The 27,163-nt window shown below is 40.6% G+C and overlaps 1 protein-coding gene and 1 pseudogene across 1 annotated transcript in view; one reads left to right on the forward strand and one right to left on the reverse strand.

Annotated features, from left to right (window-relative positions):
- The window catches only part of RORB (RAR related orphan receptor B), a 192,109-nt gene that overhangs the window by 115,185 nt on the left and 49,761 nt on the right, over nucleotides 1-27,163 (forward strand). Inside the window, exons 2-3 of the mRNA XM_042963461.1 lie at nucleotides 19,810-19,895; nucleotides 25,180-25,321. Coding sequence (XP_042819395.1) covers nucleotides 19,810-19,895; nucleotides 25,180-25,321 — 228 coding nt within the window. The remainder of the gene's footprint in view (nucleotides 1-19,809; nucleotides 19,896-25,179; nucleotides 25,322-27,163) is intronic.
- LOC122232943 lies at nucleotides 7,349-8,173 on the reverse strand (annotated as a pseudogene).

A 27,163-nucleotide genomic window follows, 5' to 3' on the forward strand; every position in this document is an offset into this window, starting at 1 on the left:
TCATAAACAGCGAATTTCTCCCAGCTCTAGAGGCTGGAAGTCTGAGATCAGGATGCTGGCGTGGTTGGGTCTGGTGAGAGCTCTCATTCAGGCTGCAGACTGCTGACTTCTCATTGTCTCCTCACAATGTGAAAAGAGAGCAAGAGAGCTCTCCAGAGACCTTTTAGAAAGGCACTAATCCCGTTCATGCGGGTTCTACCTCATGACCTCATGAGTGGGGACCTTCCCAAAGTCCCCACTTCTTAATACCATCACATTGGGAGTTAGGATCTCAGCATCAGAGTTTGAAGGGACATAAACATTCAGTCTGTAACGTCTACCATGCTCTAGATGCTGTTCTCAGGGCTTTAGATGCATTTCTCTTTTATCTTTCGAACGCACAACACAACTCTATGAGGGGAGTATTATTACCTCCATTTCAGAAGAAGGGAAACTGAGGCACAAAGGAGTTGTAGCTTGCTCTAATCATACAGCTGTTACATAGTAAAGCCTGGATTTGTATCCAGACACGGAAACTCTGGAACCAGAGTTGTCACTATTTCATCCCCCCAGGGGATGCTTGGCAATACTTGGATGTCGCTTTGGTTGTCACAACCGAGGAATGATACTGGCATCTAGAGGACAGACAGATAGAGGCCAGAGATAAATACAATTCACAGAAAAGCTGCCCAGAAAAAAAGAATTGTCCTGCCTAAAAATGTCAGTAACGGCAAGGTGGGGAACCCTGGTCTAGAACCTACATTTTAGCATTTCCCTGTACTTCTCTACCATAGAATTAGGGTGAAATCATGGAAATAATGAATATGACATCTGACTTTCCTCATGATTCATTCTTACCTGCATTTAATCTCACACCTCTTTTAATATTGATTTTAATATATAACAACAGTATATTACATTGTATATCAGAATCATCTTGTCATCCTCTGTGAAATTAAAATAAAAATACCTGGCCTCACTTTCAGAAATTCTTACTGAATTAATCTGCAGTGAGTCTCTTGGGAATCAGATATATTTTCTTAAGGTCTCCAAGTGATTTTAACGTGCAGCTAAGTTTTGAGACATTTGTAAAAGCAGAGAGCGGAGGTTTTTAAAGTACAAACGACTTTCTATTCTCCACTGAGGTAATATCAGAGTAACGGCCCAGAGGAACTGAGTGCTTATTTTGTGCTTAGGACTGTGCTGAGTACTTCACAGGAATTAGCTCACTTTAAATTCTTCAACACTTCCATCAGGTAGGTGTTCTAATGGCCATTTTACAAATGATAGAACTGAGGTGTCAGGAGATTAAAGAACTTGTCCAAACCACACGACCAGAATGTGACAGAGCTGTGAATTAACTCCAGCTCTTCCTGATTGAAAAACCCATGCTGTAAACCAGTGGCTCTGTGCTTCAGAACCACCTGGAGGGTTGTGAAAGTACCTGGACACCCCTGTCGCGCCCCCCAAGAGTTTCTGATTCCGTAGGTCTGGACTGGGTCCAAGAATTCGCATTTCTAACAAATTCCCAGGTGCTGCTACTGACCCTGCTGGTCTGGGGACCTGTACTTTGAGAACCCCAACGCCAAAGAGGAAGTGTTTCCTATGAAATCAAGCTATTTCATTCTCTTTTTGTAATGTTTATTTGTTTACTTCTGGGAGAGAGAGAGAGAAAGTGCATGCATGCACGTGGGGGAGGGGCAGAGAGAGAGGGAGACAAAGAATCCCAATCCAACAGCACAGAACCGGACACGGGGCTCAATACTACAAACCATGAGATTATGACCTGAGCCAAAACCAAGAGTCAGAAGCTCAACCGACTGAGCCACCCAGGCGCCCCAAGCCATTTCTCTGTTATGACATTTCTTTTGTTTAAGAAGCTTCTTCTCTCATGTTCCTCCCTGAATTTGGGGAATTGTTGTTTGTTTGTCTGTCTGTCTGTTTGTTTTTTAAGAGCTTTTCTGTCCCTCTAGCTTAATGACTTGTGATACCAGAGACAGTCTAAGTACCACGCTGGTGTGAGAAGTATATAAGAGCCTCTGCCTCCAGCAGAGTGGGGTCGAGGGAGAGTCATCCAGGAGGAGAGGTCAACTAATGATAATACTTCTAACCAGAGAAAAAGCAATCCACCAACAGGACAGAGGAAAGACCTAAGCCAGTGGGACAACAGTTCAAAGAGGCAATTAGATGATTCACAAAGGGGAGGAAGGAGAGTCATAGATGAAGGGAAAAGAGGAAATCAAGAGAGGTTATTTTTTCCAACCTTGTTCCTACACTAAGAACCAATTACAAATTAAGATTAAATAAAGAACACAAAGAGGCAAAATTTTTTTTTCTTAACCTTCTCTTATTTCCACTAAGGAGCAGCAAGCCAGTAAGCCCCAAAGATCCAATAGCCAGAAAAGTGAAACTTGAGGTAAAGGAAATGGTGGGAGCAGAGAGGCAGTGAGACTTGTGTATGATCCCCCAGTGATGCAGTCAATCAGTAGGCATATACTCACCCACTGATGGGCTCCATACATTTATTGAATCCCTACGCTAGACACTGGGAAACACAGAGAGTGCTTATCCCTAAGGAGCTTATAGTCAAGGTTAAACGTAAGCATCTGAGAAGGATTAATGAAGAATACCAGGACCAATGAGTGGTAGATACATAGGGTCCCGGGGTAATCATGGTGGTTGGAGTGGTCAGTGATCTTGTAGGTAGGTGTTGTGATCTTATTTTAGAGATATGCAAACGGAAGCACAGAAAACGTTAAGTAACCTACCCAAGAATTTAAGACCAGATGTCCTAATTCAAAGTCCAAGGTTTTCCCAAAACTTATCTAATCATTGCCAATACATGAGCGCTTACTACAATAGCTCCCCAGGCTCCTCAGAAGATTCTGACTCAGTGGCTGGTGGGCGTCAGGAATCTGTACATGTGACATGCGTCTGTGGTGATTCTGAGAATCATTCCAGGGGTCTTTAGACCTGGCTGCCCATTAGAATCACTTTGGAATTGTTCAAAAACTCCAGATGGCCACACGAAACAAATCAATGGAAGAAGGTAAGAGAGAAATCCCTGGACATCGATATTTTTAAATTCTCCAGATTATTCCAATGGGCATCCGAAGCTGAGAACCACTTGGCTCAGCTCCACCATGCTGACAATAATACCGAGTGGGTTTGCACAGCCTCCTCTGTCTGACCACCTCACCATTCCTTGCCTTACTTCCCTTTGAAAAGCAGTTTCGGGGCACCTGGGTGGCTCAGTTGGCTAAGCGTCTGACTCTTGATTTTGGCTCAGGTTATGATCTTATGGTTTGTGAGACAGCGCCCCACATCGGGGTCTACACGGACAGTGTAGAACCTGCTTGGGATTCTCTCTCTCCCCCTCTCTCCCTCTGCCCCTCCCTGGCTCTCTCTCACGCTCTCTCTCTCAAATAAATAAACTTTAAAAAAAAAAAGGAAAGCAGTTTCTACTGCAGGCCAGGAAAAAACAGAGATGTTTAAGAGAAGAGAGGAATAGTAGGGAAGATCAAGAAACCATTTGTGACAAATGATTAGTGAAAAGAAAATAAGAACTGTCCCAGGTGGTAGGAAAGAAAAAGGTGAAGAGAAAGGTTTGAGATTCATCACTGAATCAATCTGGTAACTCTAAGCAAAGGTTAAATAACGCTACTGCTCAGGAGCATTTTGCTCTCACATAAAGATCATGCTCTTTTCTATGGAAGTTAATGCAATTTTTACATAGTAATGTATTTATCCTTCCTGGTGACAAGGGTTGAGGATCAAGAAATTTCTGTCTAGGTGACTTTGTCATTCTTATTTTACAAGTGGGAGCACTGGGGCATGCTGGGAGAATGAAGTCACTTTAGACCTCAGGGTTGAGGTTGGTGACCCACCTAGTGTTAAGTCCTCAGACCGGGTTCCCAGGCTCTGTTGCCACAGACATGCGGTAAGGCATGCGTGTTTTCTTTCTAACATGCTCTTCTAAAATCTCGTGCTGTATTCATTGCTCCATAGACAACTATGATCCGGCATTTAGAAGAACAGGACCACGGTAATACCTTCACACCATCCTTCATCCCTGGACCTCAACAGAGGGTCTAGAATCATTGGAGCAAAGTAATTCTGAAGGAAAATTGCATTATACTTTTATAGTCACAGAGACGACCCTTGTTTACATGGCACATGCCTATTGGATCTGTTTCCAAAGGGATGAGAACAAAGAAGAATTTAAGTGCAGAATAAATATATATAAATAATATATTTCCATACAATTCCGGGGGGCAGCTGGATAATGTTTTTAAACCGCTGACTGTGATTTAGCAAATGCTGCATTCTTTTGTGAATAAGTGCTATCAAAAGAAAAAGCCAATATCCTCCCTCCTGCCTTCCTTGCCTGGGCAGCCCTTCACCCTTACTTAATGAAATGGAACAGTTGATGCCTTTAACTCCCTCTTTCATTTAATCTCATTAATGCAGTCTGTTGGGATTCTAGTTGTGGAGTAACACTGGGGCAGCCGTCAGACCTCCAGGGAAAAGTGCAATATTTCTCAGTTAGACTTTTAATTGCTAACGTCAAAATGTGTGAGAACGAGCTCAAAACTAAAGCTGACGCCACTGGTGAGTTTTCCGTTTTCTTCTCTCTTCTGACGCTTAGCTGTATGAACTATCCTTCAGGTAAAACAGTAAGCGTTTGTAAGCTCTCAGCAAAATAAATTGAGGTCTAGGTGTGGGAACAATAAAATATTTTCTGACTTGCAAATGTATATAATAAATAAGCCACTCAGGCTTTATTTTACACTGGAGAACATATTTATAAGTATCATCATACCCTGTAGTGAATTACCAAATGCATGAGTTTTGAGAATGAATTCAGGTAGTCACCAGCCACATTACACGAGCTTGAGGTTAACTCTATGAACATCCTTGTCACAATTTTGTAGCTCTGATTTTAGTCATTGGCATTATCATTATTATGATCATTTCACTTTTCTGACTTGTTAAATATTCAGTTCATAAATATATTATACCACACAGTTCCTCCTATGTAAAAGATCTAGTTTCAAAAAAGAAAGAAACAAAGAAACAAAGAAAGGAAGGAAGGAAGGAAGAAAGAAAAAAGAAAAGAAAAAAGAAAAGAAAAGAGAAAAGAAAAGAAAAGAAAAGAAAAGAAAAGAAAAGAAAAGAAAAGAAAAGAAAAAATCTATTTGGTTGAATGATTATTAACAATCAGGTGAATCCTAGTTGAGTTTTTCTGCTAAATTTTTTACAAATTAGTACCTAGTTCCCTAAACGCACATTATCTCATAACATAGAAAGGTTTTGAGCCTTTGTTCTAAAAATATTTCAGGGCAATATGACGTATGATTTTTTGCCATTTTTTGGCTAGTACTAAATAGCAATGAACAACAGTTGAAAATATTAAAATGTAAATTAACATAATTGTTAGGTTCAAATAATACAAAACTAACGATTATTCAAAAAAAGTTACTAATCAAACTAAAACTCCCCCAAATGTTTATAAACTCGGAATTACATCTTTGCACAATGCTTCGAGCCTCCCGTTGCTTGTAATTTTAGACAAGAATGGATATTATTTCCATGCAATTATTCGCTGATTTCACAATGTATGTATTTGACGACTGTATCAGTGAAATAAGCCATTAACAGCAGATTGCAGTTGTGACATCAATGGAGTCTTTAAACAACTATTTATCCTCACTACTGACAGATTTACTCAGGTTATTGTTGCTATTGTTGTTTAGAAATTAATAACACTGGACGTATTAACGTCTATGCACTTAATCCTCTTTGGGTCTGAATTACAATTAGCAGAGGCTGACAGGTAAACATAAATGTTCCTTTCTCTCCTGATTTGGTGGGGTGGAAGGAAAAACAGGAATTTTCCCTCTGTTATAAAATTACAGAAAACAGGTTTTGATTTTAAGAGCATGTGCACACACACACAACTCATTTTTTTTAAACGACTTATATGAGTCAATGTGTGTTTACGTATTGCAAAGAGAAACAAATATTTTACTTTCCTTTTAAATTTTAGTGCAATCAAAAGGAATACCCTAAATTGAAACCGCAGCTCTTGTAAAGTCACTGTCGTAGAATACTTAGTACTGTGCTTAGCAGTTTCTGATTTTCACTAGTCTTTTTCCTCCGTTATTTCCCCCCAAAATAAGTATCTCCGAAGTAACTCAAACCTCTAAAGAAATGACAAAAAAAAAAACAAAAAACACTTTACTTTTTCCTACCAATTCAGTCCACGGGTAGCCTCAAAGGGCCTTTGGTAGAAACTAATGTATAGGAAACACAGCCACAAACATCTCCATGCAAATGTTACCATACACTGTCAAACAATGATTATGCATTTTCGGCTTGTAGCAAAAAAAAGAAACTTGGTAAAGTGTGTTTTGAAAATGACGATATTTGTTCTTAGTACTTGGTTACCGTTGGTCCTACAATTCTTTCCCCAGCTTACATAAACACTGAGTAAAGCTGGGACGGATTACGTGCAGCATGCTGGATCTGATGAGCTCAAAAATAAGATAGCTTGGGTCCTATAATGTTTAGGATTATGCTGGTAATCTCTTTAGGGAAAGTGTGCAATATCAGCAGAACAGACACTTTGGTCTTCGAGGGAGCTGTGCACTCATAATTCTCCATTTGTTGAGTGGCTGAGCCTTTGCCTACATTGATACGGGACCTTTGTGATATTTCGCATAGGGTGAGATTACAAGACAGAGCTTTGAGGGTGACATCCTGAGTTATCATTTGACCCCTGAAATAATTTCTGGTGCTGCGTGAAGGTGAGAACACCTTCCTTTAAAATCTACGTGCCTCATTTTTCGAAAAAGGCCATTTATGTAAGGATGAACTAAACCTATACATGCCTTTGCTAGAACATGAAATGATATAATAATGTAATTCTCAATGCAGAAACCTGCCATATGTTTTGCTCCTGTAGCATTATCTGCTTTAAAAATAAAATCAGGGGCGCCTGGGTAGCTCAGTGGGTTAAGCATCTGACTCTCGGTTTGGGCTCAGGTCATGATCTCACAGTTCATGGGTTCGAGCCCTGCATTGGACTCTGCACTGACAGTGTGGAACCTGCTCAGGATTCTCTCTCTCTCCCTTTCTCTCCCTCTCTCTCTCTCTCCCACTCTCTGCCCCTCCCCCACTTGCATGTGCACTTTCTCTCTCTCTTTCTCAAAATAAATAAATAAACTTTAAAAATAAAATGGAAGCTCTTGCAGATGATCCAAAACATGAGTGCCTAAAATCTGAGGTGTTTTTTTTATGTATACAAATACTTTTATTTTGTTTTTAGATGTATATATAGCAGTATACATTTGAGTAAGAGGCTGCTCAAGTCTAGTAGGAGAAAGGTTACAAAAGATACATAAAAAATAGTCATATCAAAAGCATGAGGATCCTTACATCCTTCTTAAAGAACAAGCACATTCTATACAAATGGAAGGGTCGTGACAAAGAATTTTAAAGTTCAAGAGCCTGTCATGGTAATGAGGTGCCAATAATGGACAAGAGGAGTCTTGCAGGCTTCTCTCTGACCAGTGCTCACTGAAGCCTCATTCGTTTTTCCGGGGGGCCTTTCGTGCTCGCTGTCTGTTGGACGTTCTTCGCGGTCTCCTTTTCCTCAGATTTAATAGTCTCTGGTATAGGTTCTGCCTCTTTCTTTGTCTGACCCACTGGGACAGGCTTTTCTCCAGACTTTTGCTACCCAAATTTGGGTGGAAATTTCTGCCTGAGGTCCAGGAGCAAAGCATCCACACGTTGTGTCTGAAAAATAGAGCTTGGTTCTTCTTTCCTTTTGGCTTTAGGTTTGACTTTATCTTGCTCTTCACGATCTTTGAAGTGCCACCAATAACCTGGGAAGGATAGTATCGACAGTGTGACATGGATAAATGTCACATGATTATGTGTCACATGATAAATGTCAGTGATAAAAAAGAATGGGCTCTTGAGCGTGCAGAAGGATGTATTCCACTCCAACCATTTGATTTAATGTAAGCCTCTGCATTTTGACCACTTCTTTGTTACATGTCCTGTCGTAGAAAGGATTACTTCTTTCTGAAATGTAATCCGGGACATATCCACAGTTCAAAATGGGGATCCAGGAACAGTCAACCCAAGAGATTCCCAGCAGCTTATCTTGGATATCCACGGCTGCCATAATTCCAAAAGCGCTCGCCTAAAATCTGAGTTCTTATAGTACAGTCACCGATGCCATTATACGTCGTCCAAAGTGTCCTCCCATAAGTGAAAACTCCCTAATGTCCTTTTGGAGTGTCTCTTCATACAAATTTTTCCCTAAACCACCCCTCTGATGGCAAAGAAAGTCTTTGAAGTAACTGTTCCTTTTCCATTTCATTCTGTCTCTCTCTCCTCTGTCTCTCTGACACGTAAAACAGATGTAAATATCTCATCTACGTTCTAAAGCTTGCTTATATAATCATTTTCTGCATCAGTGGCTGAGAGAATATGAAAAAAACAGATATGCTTATAAATATGAAAGGGTGGCAAATAATACCACTGTTTAGTTTTTGGTCATCCAAGCAAATTATAGGACATTATGAGCCAGTTAAATAACACTATTACATTAGGGGAAAAAATGTTAGTGTGGTGCTAACATTCTGATAATATGTGGACATTGTCTTCATATGGGACAGTAATCCACCCAAATATCTTATGAGAGGATGGCATGCCATTTTTATTTTACAAGGTTTCCCTTTTCCAGAGCAAAGGCATTGATACTGGATTCTGATCACTGCATTTTAGAATATAACTTAGTTCTTCTCCCCGTGGTCCTGCCTTGTCTCTTTTTTTTAAACATATTTCAAGAGATTTAGTCTTTCTTTTCCACCAAGCAGAGAGAGACAGATTTTTCTTGGTTTTGAACTCTCTGAACAGGTGCTGAGAACTTCAGGAATGGTCTCTACTGCTTCTACCAATGAAGAAAATGAGAAGTAGTATTATGTGCTTTCCATCCCGAACTTGAGTCACTTGGGATTTTCTTGGGGTGTGTGTGTGTGTGTGTGTGTGTGTGTGTGTGTGTGTTTAGTGTTCCTGTTCCAACCTTTGAATTTTCAGATATATAATTTAATGTCTTTATTTTCATATTTATCACCTATGTCCCAGCTAACTGGCCTTTCCAAGTATTCTTGAAAAGAAAGTATACATGGGGCACCTGAGTGGCTCAGTCGGTTAAGCGTCCAACTTCACCTCAGGTCATGATCTCGCGGTTCGTGGGTTCGAGGCCCACGTCAGGCTCTGTGCTGACAGCTCAGAGCCTGGACCCTGTTTCACATTCTGTGTCTCCCTCTCTCTGCCCCTCCCCTGCTCATGCTCTGTCTCTCTGTTTCAAAAATAAATAAAACATTAAGAAAGTAGTATATAAACCACCTCTTAGAGCACAGTGAACAGTAATACTCCATTCAGCCATATAAAATTGCCAATGCTGAGTGTTTCCTTGCATAAAAAAGTGACAATTTCCTGTAGTTCAGCCTGTTGTCTGTGACTACGAATGGAAAGCATAGTCGTATGATAATTCTGAAAGCATTCTGCCACTGTTTACTGTCATTTAACCCCAGTAACGAGGCCCCCCCAAATAAGTTTACATCCCTCATCTGGAATTTTATTCTCATCATTGAATTTTCCTCTTTCAATCTTTAGTCACCAATTTTAGGGGTGCCGTTTTCCTCCATAATTACCACTTGAAGTCCTGCTCGCTGTCTAAGAGGTGGCTCAAAAACCACCTCATCCACAAACCTTCCAGGCTTCCCCCCAGTTAAAATCAACATCTTGAAGATGGAAGTTTGAATGTGCATGTGTTTGTGGCCTGAAACAAATAAATATTTGCTGGAACAATTGTTTTAAAGTATCCCTTACTTGTGTTGGTTGGGCTGTCTCACATGATCCTCACTACCTCGAAAAAAGAAGTGCTTTTGTGGAATTATTTTAAATAACTAACAGAATGTTGAATGTATTTCTAGATTTACAGAATAATTGAGTACAGTTCCATATATCTACTCACCCCCCCACACACACACACATACAATTGTCCTCTATTATTAATACCTTGCATGAGTGTGATATATTTGTTACAAATGAGGAGCCAATCCTGATACATTATTAACTATAGTCCGTACTTTAAGGTTCACTCTTTGTGTTGTGTCTTTCTATGGGTCTCAGCAAATAGATAGACATGTGTCCATCTTCATATCATACAGAACAATTTCACACCCCCAACAATTCTCTCTGCCTCACCTACTTATGGTCCTCTCCATCCCCCAAATGACTTTTGTTTTACTGTCTCTATTTTGTCTTCTCCAAAATGTCATAGACTTGGAATTATATAGTGCATAACCTGTCCAGACTGCCTTCTTCACTTACCAGTATGCCTATGTGGTTCTGCCATGATTTTTCATGGTTTGATAGGTCACCTTTTTTTTTTTTTTTAATCACTGAATAATACTCCTTGTCTGCATGCCCCCAGTTGGTTTATCCACTCACATGTGAAAGGACATCTTGTTTGGGGGGCGCCTGGGTGGCTCAGGCGTTTAAGTGTCTGACTCTTGATTTCGGCTTGGGCCATGATCTGATGGTTCGTGGGATCGAGCCCCACGTCGGGCTCTATGCTGACAGCGCTGGTGCCTGCTGGGGATTCTCTCTCTCTCCCCCTCTCTCTGCCCCTCCCCTACTTGCACTCTCTCTCTCTCTCTCTCTCTCCCTCTCTAAATAAATAAATAAACACTTAAAAAATGTTTAAAAAGGATATCTTGTTTGTGGGGCAAGTATGAATAAAGTTGCCACCAACATTAATGCGCAGGTTTTTGTGTGGATAGTTTTCAATTCAGTTGCTGGGTCTTAGGGTAAGACGATGTAGTTTTATAAGAAACTGCCAAACTGCCTTCCAAAGTGGCTGTCCCATTTTGCCTTCCCACCAGCAACAAATAAGCTCTCCTTTTGCTCTGCATCCTTGCCAGCATTTGGTGGTGTCAGTTTTTTAGATTTCGTCTTTCTGATAAGCATGTGGTTGCATCACATTGTTGTTTTATTTTCTAATTCCCTAAAGACATAAGATGTTGAGCATCTCATCATACACTTATTTGCCATCCATATACCTTCTTTGCTGAGGTGTATGGTTCTGGTCTTTGGCCCATTTTTTTGAATTTGGAGAACTCTTTGAATATTTTGAATAAAAGCCCTCCATCAGATACATGTGCTACAATATTTTCTGTCTGTCTGTGATTTGTCTGTTCATACTCTTCATGCAATTTGATTTTTAACATAGAAAAGCTGTCTTTTTTTCATCTTCCAGAAACTGGGGTTTTTGCTCTTTTTGAGTTTTTATCAAGGGAATGAAGCCTGCCCGAGCCACTCTGAGTCACCTGTGCGATCCTGTGTGTCGAGTTCGCCGTTCTTGTTCTCCTTCAGTGAAGGTGGTGTTTCACAAACATGAGCTTCCTGTTGAAGATTTCAGCTGTAAGGGAGACTAGAGAAAGGGGCTCAGAAACACACGAAGGAACTACGGAGAGACAGGGTTTTCCATGAAGCAAAATAATGGCGGTTCTCTTCTTTCTGTGACTGAAAACATTAACTAGCAAGAATACACGTCTTCTTTTTTCAATACGAAGTTCTCCTCACATGGAGTTGTGGTTTGGGGACAGACAACCCTGAGACTTAAATTGTAGATTATCTTCCCTTTCTTTCTCCCAGAACTTCTCAGACTTCGCTGTGCATACGAATCACAGAGATAATGTTATAATGCAGATTCTGATTATACTGGCCTAAGGTATAAGCAAATGCCTGAATTTCTAGCAAGCGCCCAGGTGATGCTGTGCTGCTGTTCAGGGACCACGTTTGAGTACTATGGCTCAGGACAGCGTGATGATAGATGGGAGGAATATGATGAGTGGCCATCATGACCCCTGAGCTCCGTGTTACCTAATCTGCGTCCACGAGATGGGGCAGCTTTCCAAATGTATCATTTCCAGAATTACCACGGAGAGCTGAAATTAGTTCATTTCTGTTTCAAATATTGTTTCACCTCCTTACCGCCACCAAAAGAAGTAAAAAAAAAAAAATTTGTGCAATTAAAATTTTTAAGTAGAGAAACTACCTTTGAAAGTCTTCTCAGGGGAGATTTTTTTCTGCCAGAGTGTCTAGAGAGTCAGCTAATGGGCCAGACCCCAAGAGCAAGTCCACAGAAGAGGGAAGACGTACTACCACACAGTGTTACAGTATGAAGATGATGTAGACGCCATTCACAATCGTGAAATCTGTAAAGGAAACTGGGTACACTGGGTGTTCATGACAATAATGCAAGATGTTTCTGGCTTTTCTTTCTTCTGCCTTGTCAGTTAATGACCAGAGCTTTTTGTAACTAACCCTTCAAGTGTCCTCCTGCGTTTTGAACAAAAGAGAAATACCTAACAGACAATAGCAGGAACTGCTTTTCCGGAATCCTGTATAGTTTCTAATTTTCCTTAATGCCGGAGAAATTAAAAATGCCATTAGTTCTCAGAATAGCTACAACCATAATTACCTGGACATCACAGAACAGTTCTTCTCAAACTTCAATGCTGTCTGTCCTAGGAAGCTTGTTAAAAAAGCAAATTGTGATTCAAATCGGTCTTAGGTAAATCTTGATTCTTTGCATTTCTAACATGTCCCCAGATCATGCCAATGCCATACCGTGAGTGGTCACAGAAGACATTACTGCTTTCACCCTGAATGGTGTCAGGTTCTACACACACATTATCTTGTTATAATTAAAACTTTGATAGGACAAGATGTATTTAATGGGAATTAATTCATAATTTACGAGTTTAAAACCACTACGACTTTCAAGGGGGATATTTCCCTTATTATCAGTAATTGCTATTAATGATAATACTAATTGCTGCTACTGTCCTATGTTGGTCTCAGTCTCTGTTATTTCAGTCTTCTGAAGAGTTAGCATAGGCGAACAATTCTTCGGGGCTGAAGGCTCCTATGTAAGATAAGTCAACTCCCTTCATAATATTCCTATAAATCATGCCTTTGAAAAAAATCATTTTTTGCCATTCTCATCTGAGAGTAATTTTTTTCTTACCCCAGTTTCCAATGACATGTAGTACAGGGATATAATAATAGAAAAATAAATGTTATCTATAGGTCGCTCAGAAGCTGTCTATCAACTGACGGGAAGTGAAGACTCACACAGACCACCACCCAGAATATTACAGAGGAGAGAGAGGAGAGGTTAAGATGAAAGGGAGATCCCAAATGCTGATAGAGGAATTGGAGGATTCTAGTAAGAATTCGAGTGCACTGAATCGCAACCACTCTATGTGGCATTTAAGCAGGAAGCTGGGACTGAGATGCCACGCGCCCGGAAGAGACGTATGTGAACACATACCTGATCCAATGTCAGGAATCTCTTAGATTCACCACCTAGCATGACATCGAAGCTCAAAGACGCTTACTTCTTTTCCTAAGGGTCTCCTTTTCCCACACTTCCATTCGCCTCAGTCTCGGGGCTCTTTTCTGATCAGTCAAAACTTAGAGTGGAGCCAGATCTTAGACACACTTGCTTCATCCTATAGGTTTGCTCTTAGGTGACAGCAGAAGATCGTATGCCTCATAAAGGCAGAAAGTTATCCATCTGCTTGTGAAGGGAGGGAGAAACTGCAATCAGGGGTTTTAACGTGGACTTCCCACAAATGGTAGACAGTACAACTTGGGCTGCTGATACCAGGTGCAGAGGCAATTTTCACCAAAAGAGTCATCCTTATTGGAAGTTTTGTATGTGCAAATTGTGTTTCTTTCAGACACTGAGAGTTTTTCCTGCACTGCCCACTTTTAGCAGAACTGTAAAATTCTGGGAAACAGGAACTGAGGAGCAAACCCAGTATCCAGGAATGGAAGTTATTGTGCACGGAATAGATGCTTCTTATTTCCCTTAAGGAAAAAAAAAAAAAAAAATAGGCAGAAAACAAGATGCTACAAGTATAGCCCAAACCAAAGGTCGGGACACAGAGAGAGAATTATTGGTCATTTCCTCGTATTTTCTTTTTAATGCTTATTTATTTTTGAGAGAGAGAGAGACAGAGCGTGAGTGGGAGAGGGGCAGCGAGAGACAGAGACATGGAATCCGAAGCAGGCTTCAGGCTCTGAGCTGTCAGCACAGAGCCCAGTGTGGGGCTCAAACTCACAAACCGCGAGATCATGCCTTGTGCTGAAGTCGGACACTTAACTGACTGAGCCACCCAGTAGCCCCATCCTTTGTGTTTTCATATTACCACCTTGTCCCTGGGTCTTATTTCCTTGGCAGGTGATTTTCCTGCTGCAGAGAATTCCTAGTTCATGACTTGATTCGTTGAATCCTCAATGGGAGACTTACCATATCAGAATCACTTGGGGACCTATTCCAAAATATATACCCACCCTGATCTCAAGATTCTGATTACTACTCCTCAGCCCAAATATGGGAGATCAGTATTGTTTAAAGCCTTTTTTTATATATATAAAAAGGAGTATGTCAAATCTCTTGGCTGTACTGAAAGAAAGAAAATCAGGATTACTGCTTTAAGGAGCTATACAACTTCTCTTTTGGTCTCTATAGAAAAAAAAAATTTTTTTAAATATTATCTGGACCTGGAACCTTTCCTCAATGGACTTAAAATGCCCAGACTATGGAAAGGGCCAGGTTGAGTTCTAGGAGATGAAATGGGGAAATGAGAGCCACAAGAACACATGCAATAAAAATGTTTACTTCGACCAGAAAGTGCCTGAACAGTCCACTGTGACTACCATTCCTGATGGATTCTTTTAAGAATCAAGGTATCTTGGGAACACCTGCGTCCCTTAGTTGGTCCTGTGACCAGCTCTTGATTTTGTCTCAGGTCATGATCTCACAGTTCGTGGGTTCGAGCCCTGCATTGGGCTCTGGGTGGACAGCACCAGATCCTGCTTGGAATTCTCTCTCTCCCTGTCTCTCTCTGCCCCTCCCCTGTTCATTCTCTCTCTCTCTCCCTCTCTCTCTCAAAATATATAAGCTTAAAAAAAAAGAATTAAGGTATTTTGGTGCATCAAAGTGATGCATTTTCTGGTGAATGCATTAGCCTGGATTAGTTCATCTCACTTAACACCTGCATTCACCAGCAGGGGGTTCTGAGGGAGCAGAACAAAAAGATATGCACGTTTTGATAATCAGGAAGAACTGAACACACAGTGGCTTTGTGCAATGTTGTAAGGGTGCTAAGCCAGGAAGGGCCTTCAGGAGGTGGTGGGGGGAGAGGAGAGACCCGCCATCTTCAAAGAAGACACAAACTGTGACTAGTTTATAGTTCTTGAATAGGACCTTCCTGATAAATCATAGGGTATTAAATTAATTGTACTTCATCAAGTGTTCTAATACAAGGTACAACATCAAATTAGTTTCAATATTTCATGATATTCTTTAAGAATATCATTTCCCCCAAAAACTTACATATGCTTTTGTATACAAAGAGATTTCATTGGTAAATGCAATGTTAAGTACAGTCTCCACAGAGGATTACCAATAGAAATGATTCAAGGGAGCGGAAGATATAAGCAATGTAGAAAGTGAGAAAGGAGCGCACCTCGAGCCATCTCTCAGGGCATGGGGGCTCCCCTACGTTTGTCGCTCAGAGAACGCTACCGTTGAATTGATCCATGAGTCATGCAGAAGGAGGAAAGTTGAACTTCCCCCGCAGTTTCCTTAGAGCACCTTCATTGTCACAGCTGGTGGGGTCCAAGCCACCAAATTCTCCCTAGATGTTCAGCCTGAAGCCATGACAAAGAGCATGCCACCGTGTCTGCATTCACTGCAACATCACTGCCCCGGAGACAGTGGCTGGAGTAATGGCTAGACATTTGGAAGGGGCAAACATCGGAGCAATTACGTCATGCATTGTCCTCATCTTTGTCTGGAATACTCCGCCTTGAAGTATTATAAAATACATAGTATGAACTATGATGTTGTAGCTCAGAAGCAGTGTATTTTAAATGAGCGCAAAGGAAAAGGATTAGTGCTTTCCATTATTTACGTTTATCTTCACCTAGAGCGCCCGGGTGGCTCAGTCATTAAGCATCTGTCTTTGGCTCAGGCCACGATCTCACGGTTTGTGAGTTCGAGCCCCATATCAGGTGAGCTCAAACCCTGCTTCAAGTAAGGATGATCCCTACCTCGGGTAAAACACGAGCCCTGTTTGGGGTGAGCCCCATTTCTCTCTCTCTCTCTCTCTCTCTGCCCCTCGTGGGATTCTCTCTCTCTGCCCTTTGCTCACTTGCGCTCTCTCTCTCTCTTTTTCTCTCTCAAAAAAAAAAAAAAAAAAAGTATCTTCACCTGTAACAAACCTCATATAACCCATTCTGTCCTAATAGGTAAAATGGCCATGGGTTTTCTGAACTGATAATGCCTCCCCACACATATCAACACACGTATGTCCTTTTAAGTGATTTCTTTCTCTTTAAAAATACTGTTAAAATGTTTATGGTTCTTCAGGATTACATGTTGAGCTAAGATAATAAATATGTATAAATATGCAGATACTCTACCGAATCATTCCTGATCCCATTTGTATTTTCCAAGTTGTATAAGATAACCTTTGTGGCTTTCAAAAACATCTTCTCACACCCTAGGGGGCAAATTACCTCTATTTTCATTTCCTTTAGAGTTAGATCATTTTATAATTAAGAACTTATTGAAGCAGATTCTCCCCACGTGTAAGTTACTCCCTGGGGAGTAATTTATGCAAAGAGCACCTCTGACTTAATATCATATAAGCTTAACAACTGTACAATGGATACCTGGTATTTTTAGTCAATTTTGTAATCATTGTAAAGAATCCACTGTGTGAAAGGTTATCGTTAAAAAAAAAAAAAAAAAAAAAAAAAAAAGTACAAATTATGTATAGTGTCATTCATTTGTATTTTTTAAATAAGATTTTTAGTAAAGGAATAATAATGTGGCTTGTCATAATTCTCATCCAATAGCATTAGAAATACCAGTTAGCAATGATTCTGACGCTGCTAAAAACTGACATTTTGTAGCTCTTCACTACTTGCAAGGCAGTTCTACATAAAATATCTCATTAAACCTCACAAATCTATGAAGTTTGTCAGCTAACTTTATAAACCAGGAAACAAAATAAGACTTTTGTCTTACCTATGGACCCAATCATTATCAGGTTCGGGACAGGAATCCAGGAAAACAGAATAGAAATTACATCAGATCTCACATGTTTTCCCCATATCACAAAATCTTGAAAACAAATACTAGTTCATATAATCTGAAAGCTGAAAAAACAGAAGCAATAGAAATACTTAGTCTAATAAGTATTTTAGTTGACCTTGTCTCATCTCTTGATATTTTTATCATTGTCTCTTTAGCTGGCACTATTAGAATAATACAGAAATCTAAAATTGTATTCATGTTGTGTCTCTGTGGTAAGCAGGGAAAGGGTCACAGAACAAAATATCAGGAAAATTGGCTAATTTCTGGTTGCCATCTCCCAAATCAACTCAAAGGCATCATTAACCACGTGGATTCTGAGTTTTCTCATATGAAAAATAGGCCATAATGCTGAATTTTTTGCTTATAAAGATGATTTGAACATACCGTGAAATATTGAATTTCAAAAAAAATTTAAGATGCTCTCCTCAAGCTAAGTATTATCTTTTTTAAAATGTAAAATAATAAGACAATGAGGGTTATGTCTTGCATTTATCTGTTTTGTATATTCAAGGGTGAGAAACTGTAGAAAAGCATCCACATGGCAGATTGATGTACAAAGCATTTTGAGGCATATTTTGCATAATTATTTTAAATTGGGAACGGGAATAGCAGATCTTCCTGGTGTGTATAATTTTAACAACACTTAGAATACTACCAGAGACATAGGAATTACTACATTCTAAATAAAGTGTATCTCGTGGATTCATCCATAACCTCGATGCTGATGCCTTAAAATCATCTTTCCAGAGGGTTCTGTACACAGGTGCTTGCACATGCACACATGCAAACTGGAAATCCTGTCCCTCACCCCCACCATGTTCCATAAAGTGGTTGCCTTACCAACAATTCCATTTGTGTCAAACCAACTGTTGAACCTCATCCTAAGGATGAAGCTAGAAGTCATCTTTGGAGTCTTCATCAGTTTCTACCTCTGTGTCCTTTCTTTCATTTATCTTCATAGAACTGTCCTTCTATTTGCTTCTCCCTCTCCCCTTATCCTGCCACTGACGTCTTCCACACTTCCATCTCCCGACACCCGGTTCGGAATAGCCTTTTAGTCTCCTGCCTGTTTCCAGTTAGCAAAGGTACCCAAACCACCACTTTGATCCTGTCGTCACCTCGTTCCTTCCCTTGAACCCTTGTGGCCAGTGGTATCAGGTAGAAATTCCTCTGCCTAACTCCCAGGAGCTCCATAATCTCTTATCCCTCCGTCTACCCAACCATATGGCCCACGTCTCCAGTGGAGCCGAGGTGTTTGTCTCAACAATCACGAGCCACAGTCATTCCAGAAGTCCTTCATTCCATTCTGCTTGCTGAAGCAGCCTTTTCCTTTCACTTCAGCCCAACAGTCTTCGGAATCAACCCTAATGTCTTTGTCTCCACGAAATTATTTTCTTCGTATTGAAGTCATAGGAGCCACATGTTCTATCATTTTCTCCTGGTTTTTCCATGCATTAATTTTGTTTTATGAATGAAATAATCTGTGTCACTAATATATCTTGTGTCAACAACTTCTATTATTTTAGCGGACGTATGGAGTGTGCTCAATAAATATTGTCACCACTGACATACTCGAAGTAAACATCCAGCCACGTTATTTATAAAATCACGCCCTTCCATTTCAGCTTTGCTTTGTTTACTTATTTAAAATACTGTTGAAATAAGGCAGCATGATAACACTCAGTGACTTGATGTTTGAAGTGCAAAATAAGAAAACCGAAGCCACTGGTTCAAGGGATTTTTTTAGTCTAATTAATAACCAGGTCAGGTTTATTTTTTGAATGTGTTTTTTTTTTTAATTTTTAAGTTTACTTGTCTATTTTGAGAGAGAGAGAGAGCAAGAGCATGTGCAAGTAGAGTAGGGGCAGAGAGAGAGAGAGAGAAGGAGAGAGGATTCCAAGCAGGCTCCAGGCTCTGAGCTGTCAGTGCAGAGTCCGATGCGGGGCTCAAACTCACGAACCGTGAGATCATGACTTGAGCTTAAATCAAAAGTCGGACACTTAACTGACTGAGCCACCCAGGCGCCCCAATAACCAGGTCAGGTTTAAAAAGGAGAAAGCAGGGGCGCCTGGGTGGCTCAGTCGGCTGAGCGTGCGACTCTTGGTTTCGGCTCAGGTCATGATCTCATGGTTTGTGAGTTCGAGCCCCACATCAGGCTCTGCATGGACAGCGCAGAGCCTGCTTGGGATTCTCTTTCTCCCTCTCTCTATCTCTTCTACTCCCCCTCAGCCTCTCACTCTCTCTCTTTCTCTTTCTCTCTCTCTCAACAATAAATAAAACAAACATTTTAAAAAAATAAATAAATAAAAAGGAGAAAGCAGTGAAGTAAGAGTTTAGAAGACTTCCGGTCCCTGGTTATATTTTGTAGTTTTCGAAAAACAAAGCAAACCTTGGTAGAGGGATAGATACCTTTTCACTTAGAAGAAGATTCAGGAAGCCGGGCCAATAGTGGTGGGTGAGCCCACGCCAGGGTCTTCCAACACTCAGGTCGTGCCAGGGGGAGGTGGGGAGGGAGCCAGGCAAGCAAAAGGAAGAAGCTCAAAATGTCTGTTTTCCCCTTGCAGCACAAATTGAAGTGATACCATGCAAAATTTGTGGCGATAAGTCCTCCGGGATCCACTACGGAGTCATCACGTGCGAAGGCTGCAAGGTAGGGGGACTTTGACAGGACACTGCCAACAGCGTCTGTGTTTGCCCCAGGCATCCGTGTATGTCACCGTGCGCGTGGCGACATCTTTTTAAAGAGGGCCTGCTAAAGGATTCTTGTGCTTGCTGCCGACACTCGGGAATTTCTGCTTGGTGTGTGGGTGGGTGGGCTTCCCGTTCTTGGCCTTTCAGCTTTTTGTGATCGTCTAACTGGTCAACCGCAACTGGAAAATGGATTGTTATTTAAGAGCTTGAATTATTCACATTTACAGAGATATAAATCCTGCCTCCTGCTCTCTTTTAACTGTACTGCCTTCAGTAAACTCAAGGGCATTTATTACTGTATGAAACAACCAAAGGTTAAAGATGGCAAGCCAACGGCCTATGCTTCCTTATCTGCTTACAAATGAAGTTCAAGGTAACAGTTGCAATATGCATATGTTCATCCTTTATTCTCACATTCCAGAAAAGAAGAAGTAGAGTCGTGGAATGTTAGAAGGATACCAGATAATCTCTGAAGTAATTAAAAATGATCTGCCCCAACCTCCTCATTTTCAATGAGATAATGAAGTATAAACAAGATTATGTCATTTGGCCAACATCACTGATCTAGTTAGTGAAAAAGTATGGCCAAAAACACAGGATTTTTCATTCTTGGTCCAGCGTTCCCCTCCAAGGACATTGAACCAATCCTTCCAAAAACAAACTAATTCCTATGAGCAAGATGCTCTTAAAATACAAAGTTGAAAATAGCAGTTAACAGAGACTTAATCCGAAATAAGGGAAACTTGAAACTTCACAGTAAGTGTTTAAAATTCTTCCTTAGAAGGAAAAACAAGAGAGACTAAGTGTCAAGGGGGAAATAAGAAACAATTCCACACCTAATTTCAAAGGGCAACGTGTCACCGGAACAAAATGCAGTGTAATCTGGGAGTGAAAAGTGATATGTTGGCGAAGTTATTGATGAAAACAATCATATTTTTGACCAAAGATGCAAGCAGGGCGGGCGCCTGAGTGGCTCAGTCGGTTAAGCGTCTGACTTCAGCTCAGGTCATGATTACAGTTTGTGAGTTCGAGCCTCGCGTCGGGCTCTGTGCTGACAGCTCAGAGCCTGGAGCCTGCTTCCGATTCTGTGTCTCCCTCTCTCTCTGCCCCTGCCCCACTTGTGTTCTCTCTGTAGCTCTAATAAATAATTAAAACTTTTAAAATTTTTTTAAAAAGATGCAGGCAGAAAGAATTTATATCAGTAGACTGTGGGCACTGGCTGACTCAGTCCATAGAGCGTGTGTTGTGAGTTCAAGTCCCACATTGGTTGTAGAGATTACTTAAAACATTTTTTTAATTAAAAAAAACAAATAAGTAGCCTGAAAGAGATGTAAGACGATCACCGATTCTAAGGACTAATCTTAATCCTCACAGAGTCAAACATACATGAGACAAAACATACCATAACTCTCCAGTAGTCATGCTATGAGAACACTTGACAAGGTCTTCATAATGGTCTCAAAAAGTATGAATTCTGAAATTGAAACTGAAGCAAAGAAAAGGAAAAGAAAAAAATGAAACTAAAGTGGGAAGAGGACACAGAGAAGGGAGAATAGCGTGAATGTAACTCGCCCATCAACATCCTGACCTCAAAGGTGATTAGTGATAATCCATATTTGAACATCCTGAGATATTCCTTGTATTCCTCTGTTTGCTCTGCAGACCTATGATTAAAAACTGCATGTTATCCACCTTGATGCAAAGTTTTCAACTCATCAGAAGACACAATAAAGCAAAATTACTAATCAGCAATTTTTTACCCTCCTTAGAGTAAGCTATTACTACCTCGGGGAGGTAGGCAAATAGTTTTCTTCATAAATGCTAATAATTTCGGAATCCAAACCCTCCAGAGAAAGCATTTCCACTACTATATTGGTTTAGTAGGTATTTTTAAGGCCTCTGGTCTAGTTTATTAAGTACCCACCAAGTATATATATTTTTAGATCAGTGTCACAGTGGAGATCTGTGTCACTGTGAAAGCTCTATTTGGAAAATGCCCGATTTCAAAATATGAAGGTATGTTCCTGTTAAAAAGCAAAACGTTTTACACAGAAGGTTTAACTAACCTTACAAATATATTCCATAGACCAACAGCTAAAACAAGTGTGTAGGGTACGGCCATCTTTTCTATTTAAAGCAGGAAACACAATCAAAGAAATTATGCTGCTATTCTGAAGCATACTCTGAAGTTTTAGTCAAAATGACATTTTACGCGGCACTACTTTTTTTTTTTTTTATTTCATGGAAAAACCCACATTTGTAAATATGCTGTGTTTTTCTCCAACTGGAAAACTCAAGAAATTCCGTTTAGAATAAGATGTCAGTGTCAGCGCATTCGGTATCAACCTCTGAATTTTCATAATACCGTTCTGAGTCAACATGAACAACCCATTTTAAATAACATCAGTTCAGCTTGCGCACTTAATTCAAATTCCTATTCATTCAATAACATTTGAAACAGAATCTCTTTTTCGTGCCAAAAACCTCATTTGCAATAATGAGCAACAGATAAGCAAGAAATGCCTCGTAATTAATGTCAAATTGGCCTTAAATTAGACCTGTAGCTGTGACTTTAGAAGTCTTCTCTGTCAGCTCTTTTGCTAAGTGGCACTGGAGTATCCGAAGATAAAAAACCACCAATTCTTTCTTAAAATGTAAATTCCCAAGTCATCTTTTACCAAGACTGATGGGCCAAAGTTTCTCTTTCTGACACCTTTGCTGGCACAGATCTTCCTTGACTTACATGAGGTTATGTCCCTATAAACTCACTGTGAGCTGAACATATCTTAAGTCAAAAATGCATTTGATACACTCAACCCAGTGAACATCATAGCTTCGCCTAGCCCACCTTAAATGTGCTCAGAACACTTGCTTTAGCCTACAATTGGGCAAAATCGCCTAACACAAAGCCCCTCGTATAATAAAGCATGGAATGTCTTATGTAATTTATTGAATACTGTACTGAACATGAAAACCAGAATGGCTGTGAGCGCTATAGGTCGTTGACCCCCACAATCGCTGGGCTGACTGGAAGCTGTGGCCGCAACCCTGCCCAGCGTCACAAAAGAGCATCGTGCTGTCTCTCACTAGCCTGGGAAAAGATCCAGATTCAAAATTCGAAGTATGATTTCTACTGAATGTGTATTGCTTTCAGACCATCTGTAATGTCGAAAAATCGTAAATTGAACCATTGAAGTCAGGGACCGTTTGTATATGGAGTACGTCCTTTCAATCCCTGGCAGCTTGGATGGGATCTCTGTTTGAAAGGGCTCTGTGAATTCATTCACACTGGACAGTTGGATATCTCATCCTGCCACCACTGGTCCGTGGGGACCAAACTAGTCCTTGTTTTGAATGGCTTGGGGCTTACAACACAAAACCAGTTGGCATTTTTTTCTCTCTTGTCCCATTTCCGAGTTACCCATTTCCGAAGTTCTTCATAAGAGTGGCAAGCTCACAGGGCACCTGGGTGGCTCAGTCGGTTAAGCGTCGACTTTTGGTTTTGGCTCAGGTCATGATCTCGCAGTTTCTTGAGTTCAAGCCCTGAATCAGGCTCCGTGCTGGCAGTGCAGAGCCTGCTTGGGATTCTCTCTCTTCCTCTCTCTGCCCCTCATCCACTCACACCATCTCTGTCTTTCTCAAAATAAACAAACTTAAAAAAAAGAAAAGAGTGACAAGCTCTCTTTATAGTGACAGGCCATGTCATAGGAGAGCCCAAAACTAAAGGAAAATCGATGATCTTGATCCTCTTTAAACTTTTTGGGGTGTTTTGCATTAATGTTGATTTTTAATATATTGTGTTAAAATATTACTTATCCTGATTGACAGGTTTTTTGGCAATCCTTAAATTTTGTGGCCAAGATGGGTACCTGACTAGCCACACCCTAGTCCCAGCCCTGCTCTGTCCTCCTGCTGATAATCGAGGAAACCCAGATTTTCCTCTTTAGGGTTTTCTTTTCTTTTCTTTCTTTTCTTTTCTTTTCTTTTTTTTAATGTTTTCTTTAATTTTTTTAATGTTTATTTATTTTTCAGAAAGAGAGAGAGAGACAGAGCATGAGAGGGGGAGGGCAGAGAGGGAGGGAGACACAGAATCTGAAGCAGGCTCCAGGCTCCGAACTGTCAACACAGAGCATGACGTGGGGCTCGAACCCACAAACCGTGAGATCATGCCTTGAGCTAAAGTTGGATGCTTAACTGACTGAGCCACCCAGGAGCCCCACCTTTAGGGTTTTCTGTAAGATAGCTAAGGCGCATAGTATCCAAAGAATTTTTTAATTAAAAAAATTTTTTTTTATTTATTTTGAGAGAGAGAGAGAAAGCAGGAGTGGGGGAGGAGCAGAGAGTGAGGAGAGAGAGAGAGAATCCCAAGCAGGCCCTTCACTGTCAGTGCAGAGCCTGATGTGGGGCTCGAACTCACAAATCACGAGATCATGACCTGAGCCGAAGTCAGACACTCAACCAACTGAGCCACCTAGCCACCCCAAAGAAAGTTTTTTAATAATTAACTCAGTTATGGATTTATTTAGAATGGTAACGTATGGTTCATGGCAGTTAACTGTGTACCAGAAAGAAACCTAACTTGCACGAAAACCTCCTACATCTCTATAGTCTATTTATTGCTTATTCTTATTGAACAGTTTATATACTATATTTGCTTTATTTAAAAATATGGTTAATTATAAGGCACATCACTGGTTTAAAAAAAACAACCTTGCAGATGCCTTCTGGGCATATTTAAAGTTTTTCAAATGGGTAAAATGCTTCTTAGAAACCAGGAAGATACTGGCACATGCTGAACCCACCCTCCTCAGTACGGCTCTTGTGACCAATGTCCCCCACAGCACTTGACATAAGCCTGTGTTATTTTCCCCCTCAAGTTTTGTCATATTTGGCTTAGCAGTGACACTGTCCTCTGCCATTCCTTTGATGCCAGGAACTCTGTCCTGTTTTTCTTTGCAAAGAACACAGCGCACAAATGTCTTTAGTAAACACTGATTAAATGAATGAATGAAAGATGCCTTCCTATCTCTGTAGATGGTACATATTTTCCCCCAGGCAAATCATCTGTAAGGTATCCAAGGAGAAGTATCAAAAAAAAAGTTGTTTTTTTTTTATTAAACTCCATTACATTCACGGTAGAAAACATAGCAAACGTGTATGTTAATTGTCTCAAACGTGTATGTTAATTATCTCCGTTTTCCTTCTTATAAATAATATCTCCCTCCCATTCTCTTTTCTTCTAGGGATTCTTCAGGAGGAGCCAGCAAAACAATGCCTCTTACTCCTGCCCAAGGCAGAGAAACTGTTTAATCGACAGAACCAACAGAAACCGTTGCCAACACTGCCGACTGCAGAAGTGTCTTGCCCTCGGGATGTCGAGAGATGGTAAGACATGCCTTCCAGGTTCTTAAAGGTTTTCACGTGGGGCGCTTGGGTGGCTCCGTTGGTTAAGCATCTGACCTCAGCTCAGGTTTTGGTCTTGTGGTTCATGAATTCAAGCTGTGCTGACAGCTCAGAGCCTGGAGCCTGCTTCAGATTCTGTGTCTCCCTCTCTCTTTGCCCCTCCCTTTCTGACATATTCTTCCCCCACCGCACCCCCCCTCTCTCAAAAATAAACATTGGTAAAAAAATTAAAGGCTTTCACATGGATGCTTTGCTGGAGTCTATTTAAGCCATTGGAAGGATTTTAGACAAAGGGAATTGGGGATAAAAAGAAAAGAAAACGATGTGCTGGCAGAACTTCTAAAAACTGCGCATTGCCCCATAAAATAGGAATACAGGAAAGACTTTGCTGGAGCTCGTGGAGCAAGCTGTACTAATAAGGTTAGGTGAAAGCCACATTGGCCAAGGTTCAAAAGTTTGCATGTGCATGAGTGGTTCCTAGGATGTGAGATTTTTCAGAGCTAAAACCAGGGAACATGCGAGGCAAACCAGGACCATTTTGTCACTGGGTGAGTCTGACTAGTACATGAGTTGCTTGGTGTGTGGAGATATTAAGCAGCAGAACCTACTTCCATAGGAAGCCCAGAAGCCCTACTATTATTGGCCATGGACTTTCTAAAGCATCATGAAAATTTCAAAAGCTATAGCATAAGTCCAAGCCTTAAAAGGGCTGTGTAACTGGTGTCCTTCTCAGAATATGACCCAAATGGGTGAGCTGGGCCCCCCACTGATTTTCTTAGATTAATTGAAGAGACAAACACACACAAAGAATTTTATCTAGTGTTGCTTCCATTTTTAAGCACTCATCTAAACTCATTATCTCCCACCTTACCCCCACCCTCCCACCCCCAACACTGGCTACAGCACTCCTGTATCAGATTGTGAGCCACCCTGAGTCCTGAGGGCACTTCTGTCTTGTTCTCACTGTATCCTCAGGATCTGGTTAAAGGCAAGCACCTAAATGTTTGTTGAATGAACCATGGAATTCTCTTTTACCTAGAGCCTGAGACAGACAGTTCCCCTGGTACTTATTCTCTTTATGTGAATCATTGTAGATTCTCTACTCCTGGTCACATTCTTCTAATGAAGTTCAAGGTAGTGTGGAAGGAAGGAAGGAAGGAAGGAAGGAAGGAAGGAAGGACAGAGAGATGGACGGAGACAGGGAGACTTCCAGATCTTAAAGAAATAGGGATAATTGGCATACACCATCTCTTGGTATATAGGGAGTTTTATGAGTTATTAAATTAAATGTGAGCCTTTTACTCATTTGGATAGAATCTGTTCTGCGTAAGTCTTGATATCTAAACCTAAAAACTGCTTACTTCTTAGCTTGCATTCTCCAAATACTTATATCATAAAAGTTTACCTTTTTTCTACTTCCCATCTCACCTAAACTTGTATTGCATCAAAGTATACCTATGAGGCAAATTGGATCCAGAAAATAAAAAGAATTTGACCTTGAGCCCTTCAGTGTAGAGGTAGCTTCTAAAACTACAGAGACATGTTTCCAAGCTTTTCTATTAACTACCTGACTTTGTGTTTATTTGCTTTTCTAGACTTGCTAGCCATGTAAATATACTCCTAGGATGTGTACTTTCACATAACTAAAGTGAAGAAAGTGGAAGGTGGGGATTTAGTGGTTTTAAGCACTTATTTAGTGCAATTCTACGGGAACTTTAGTTGATGATTTTGTACTTTGTTTCTGCTATATGGAGGCAGCATATTAATTGACAGTATATGAAAAACTCCACTAATTGTGCAAAGAGATTGAGCCATTGGTTATTT

This window comes from Panthera tigris, chromosome D4, assembly GCF_018350195.1.
Source record: "Panthera tigris isolate Pti1 chromosome D4, P.tigris_Pti1_mat1.1, whole genome shotgun sequence".
Classification (NCBI taxonomy): domain Eukaryota; kingdom Metazoa; phylum Chordata; class Mammalia; order Carnivora; family Felidae; genus Panthera; species Panthera tigris.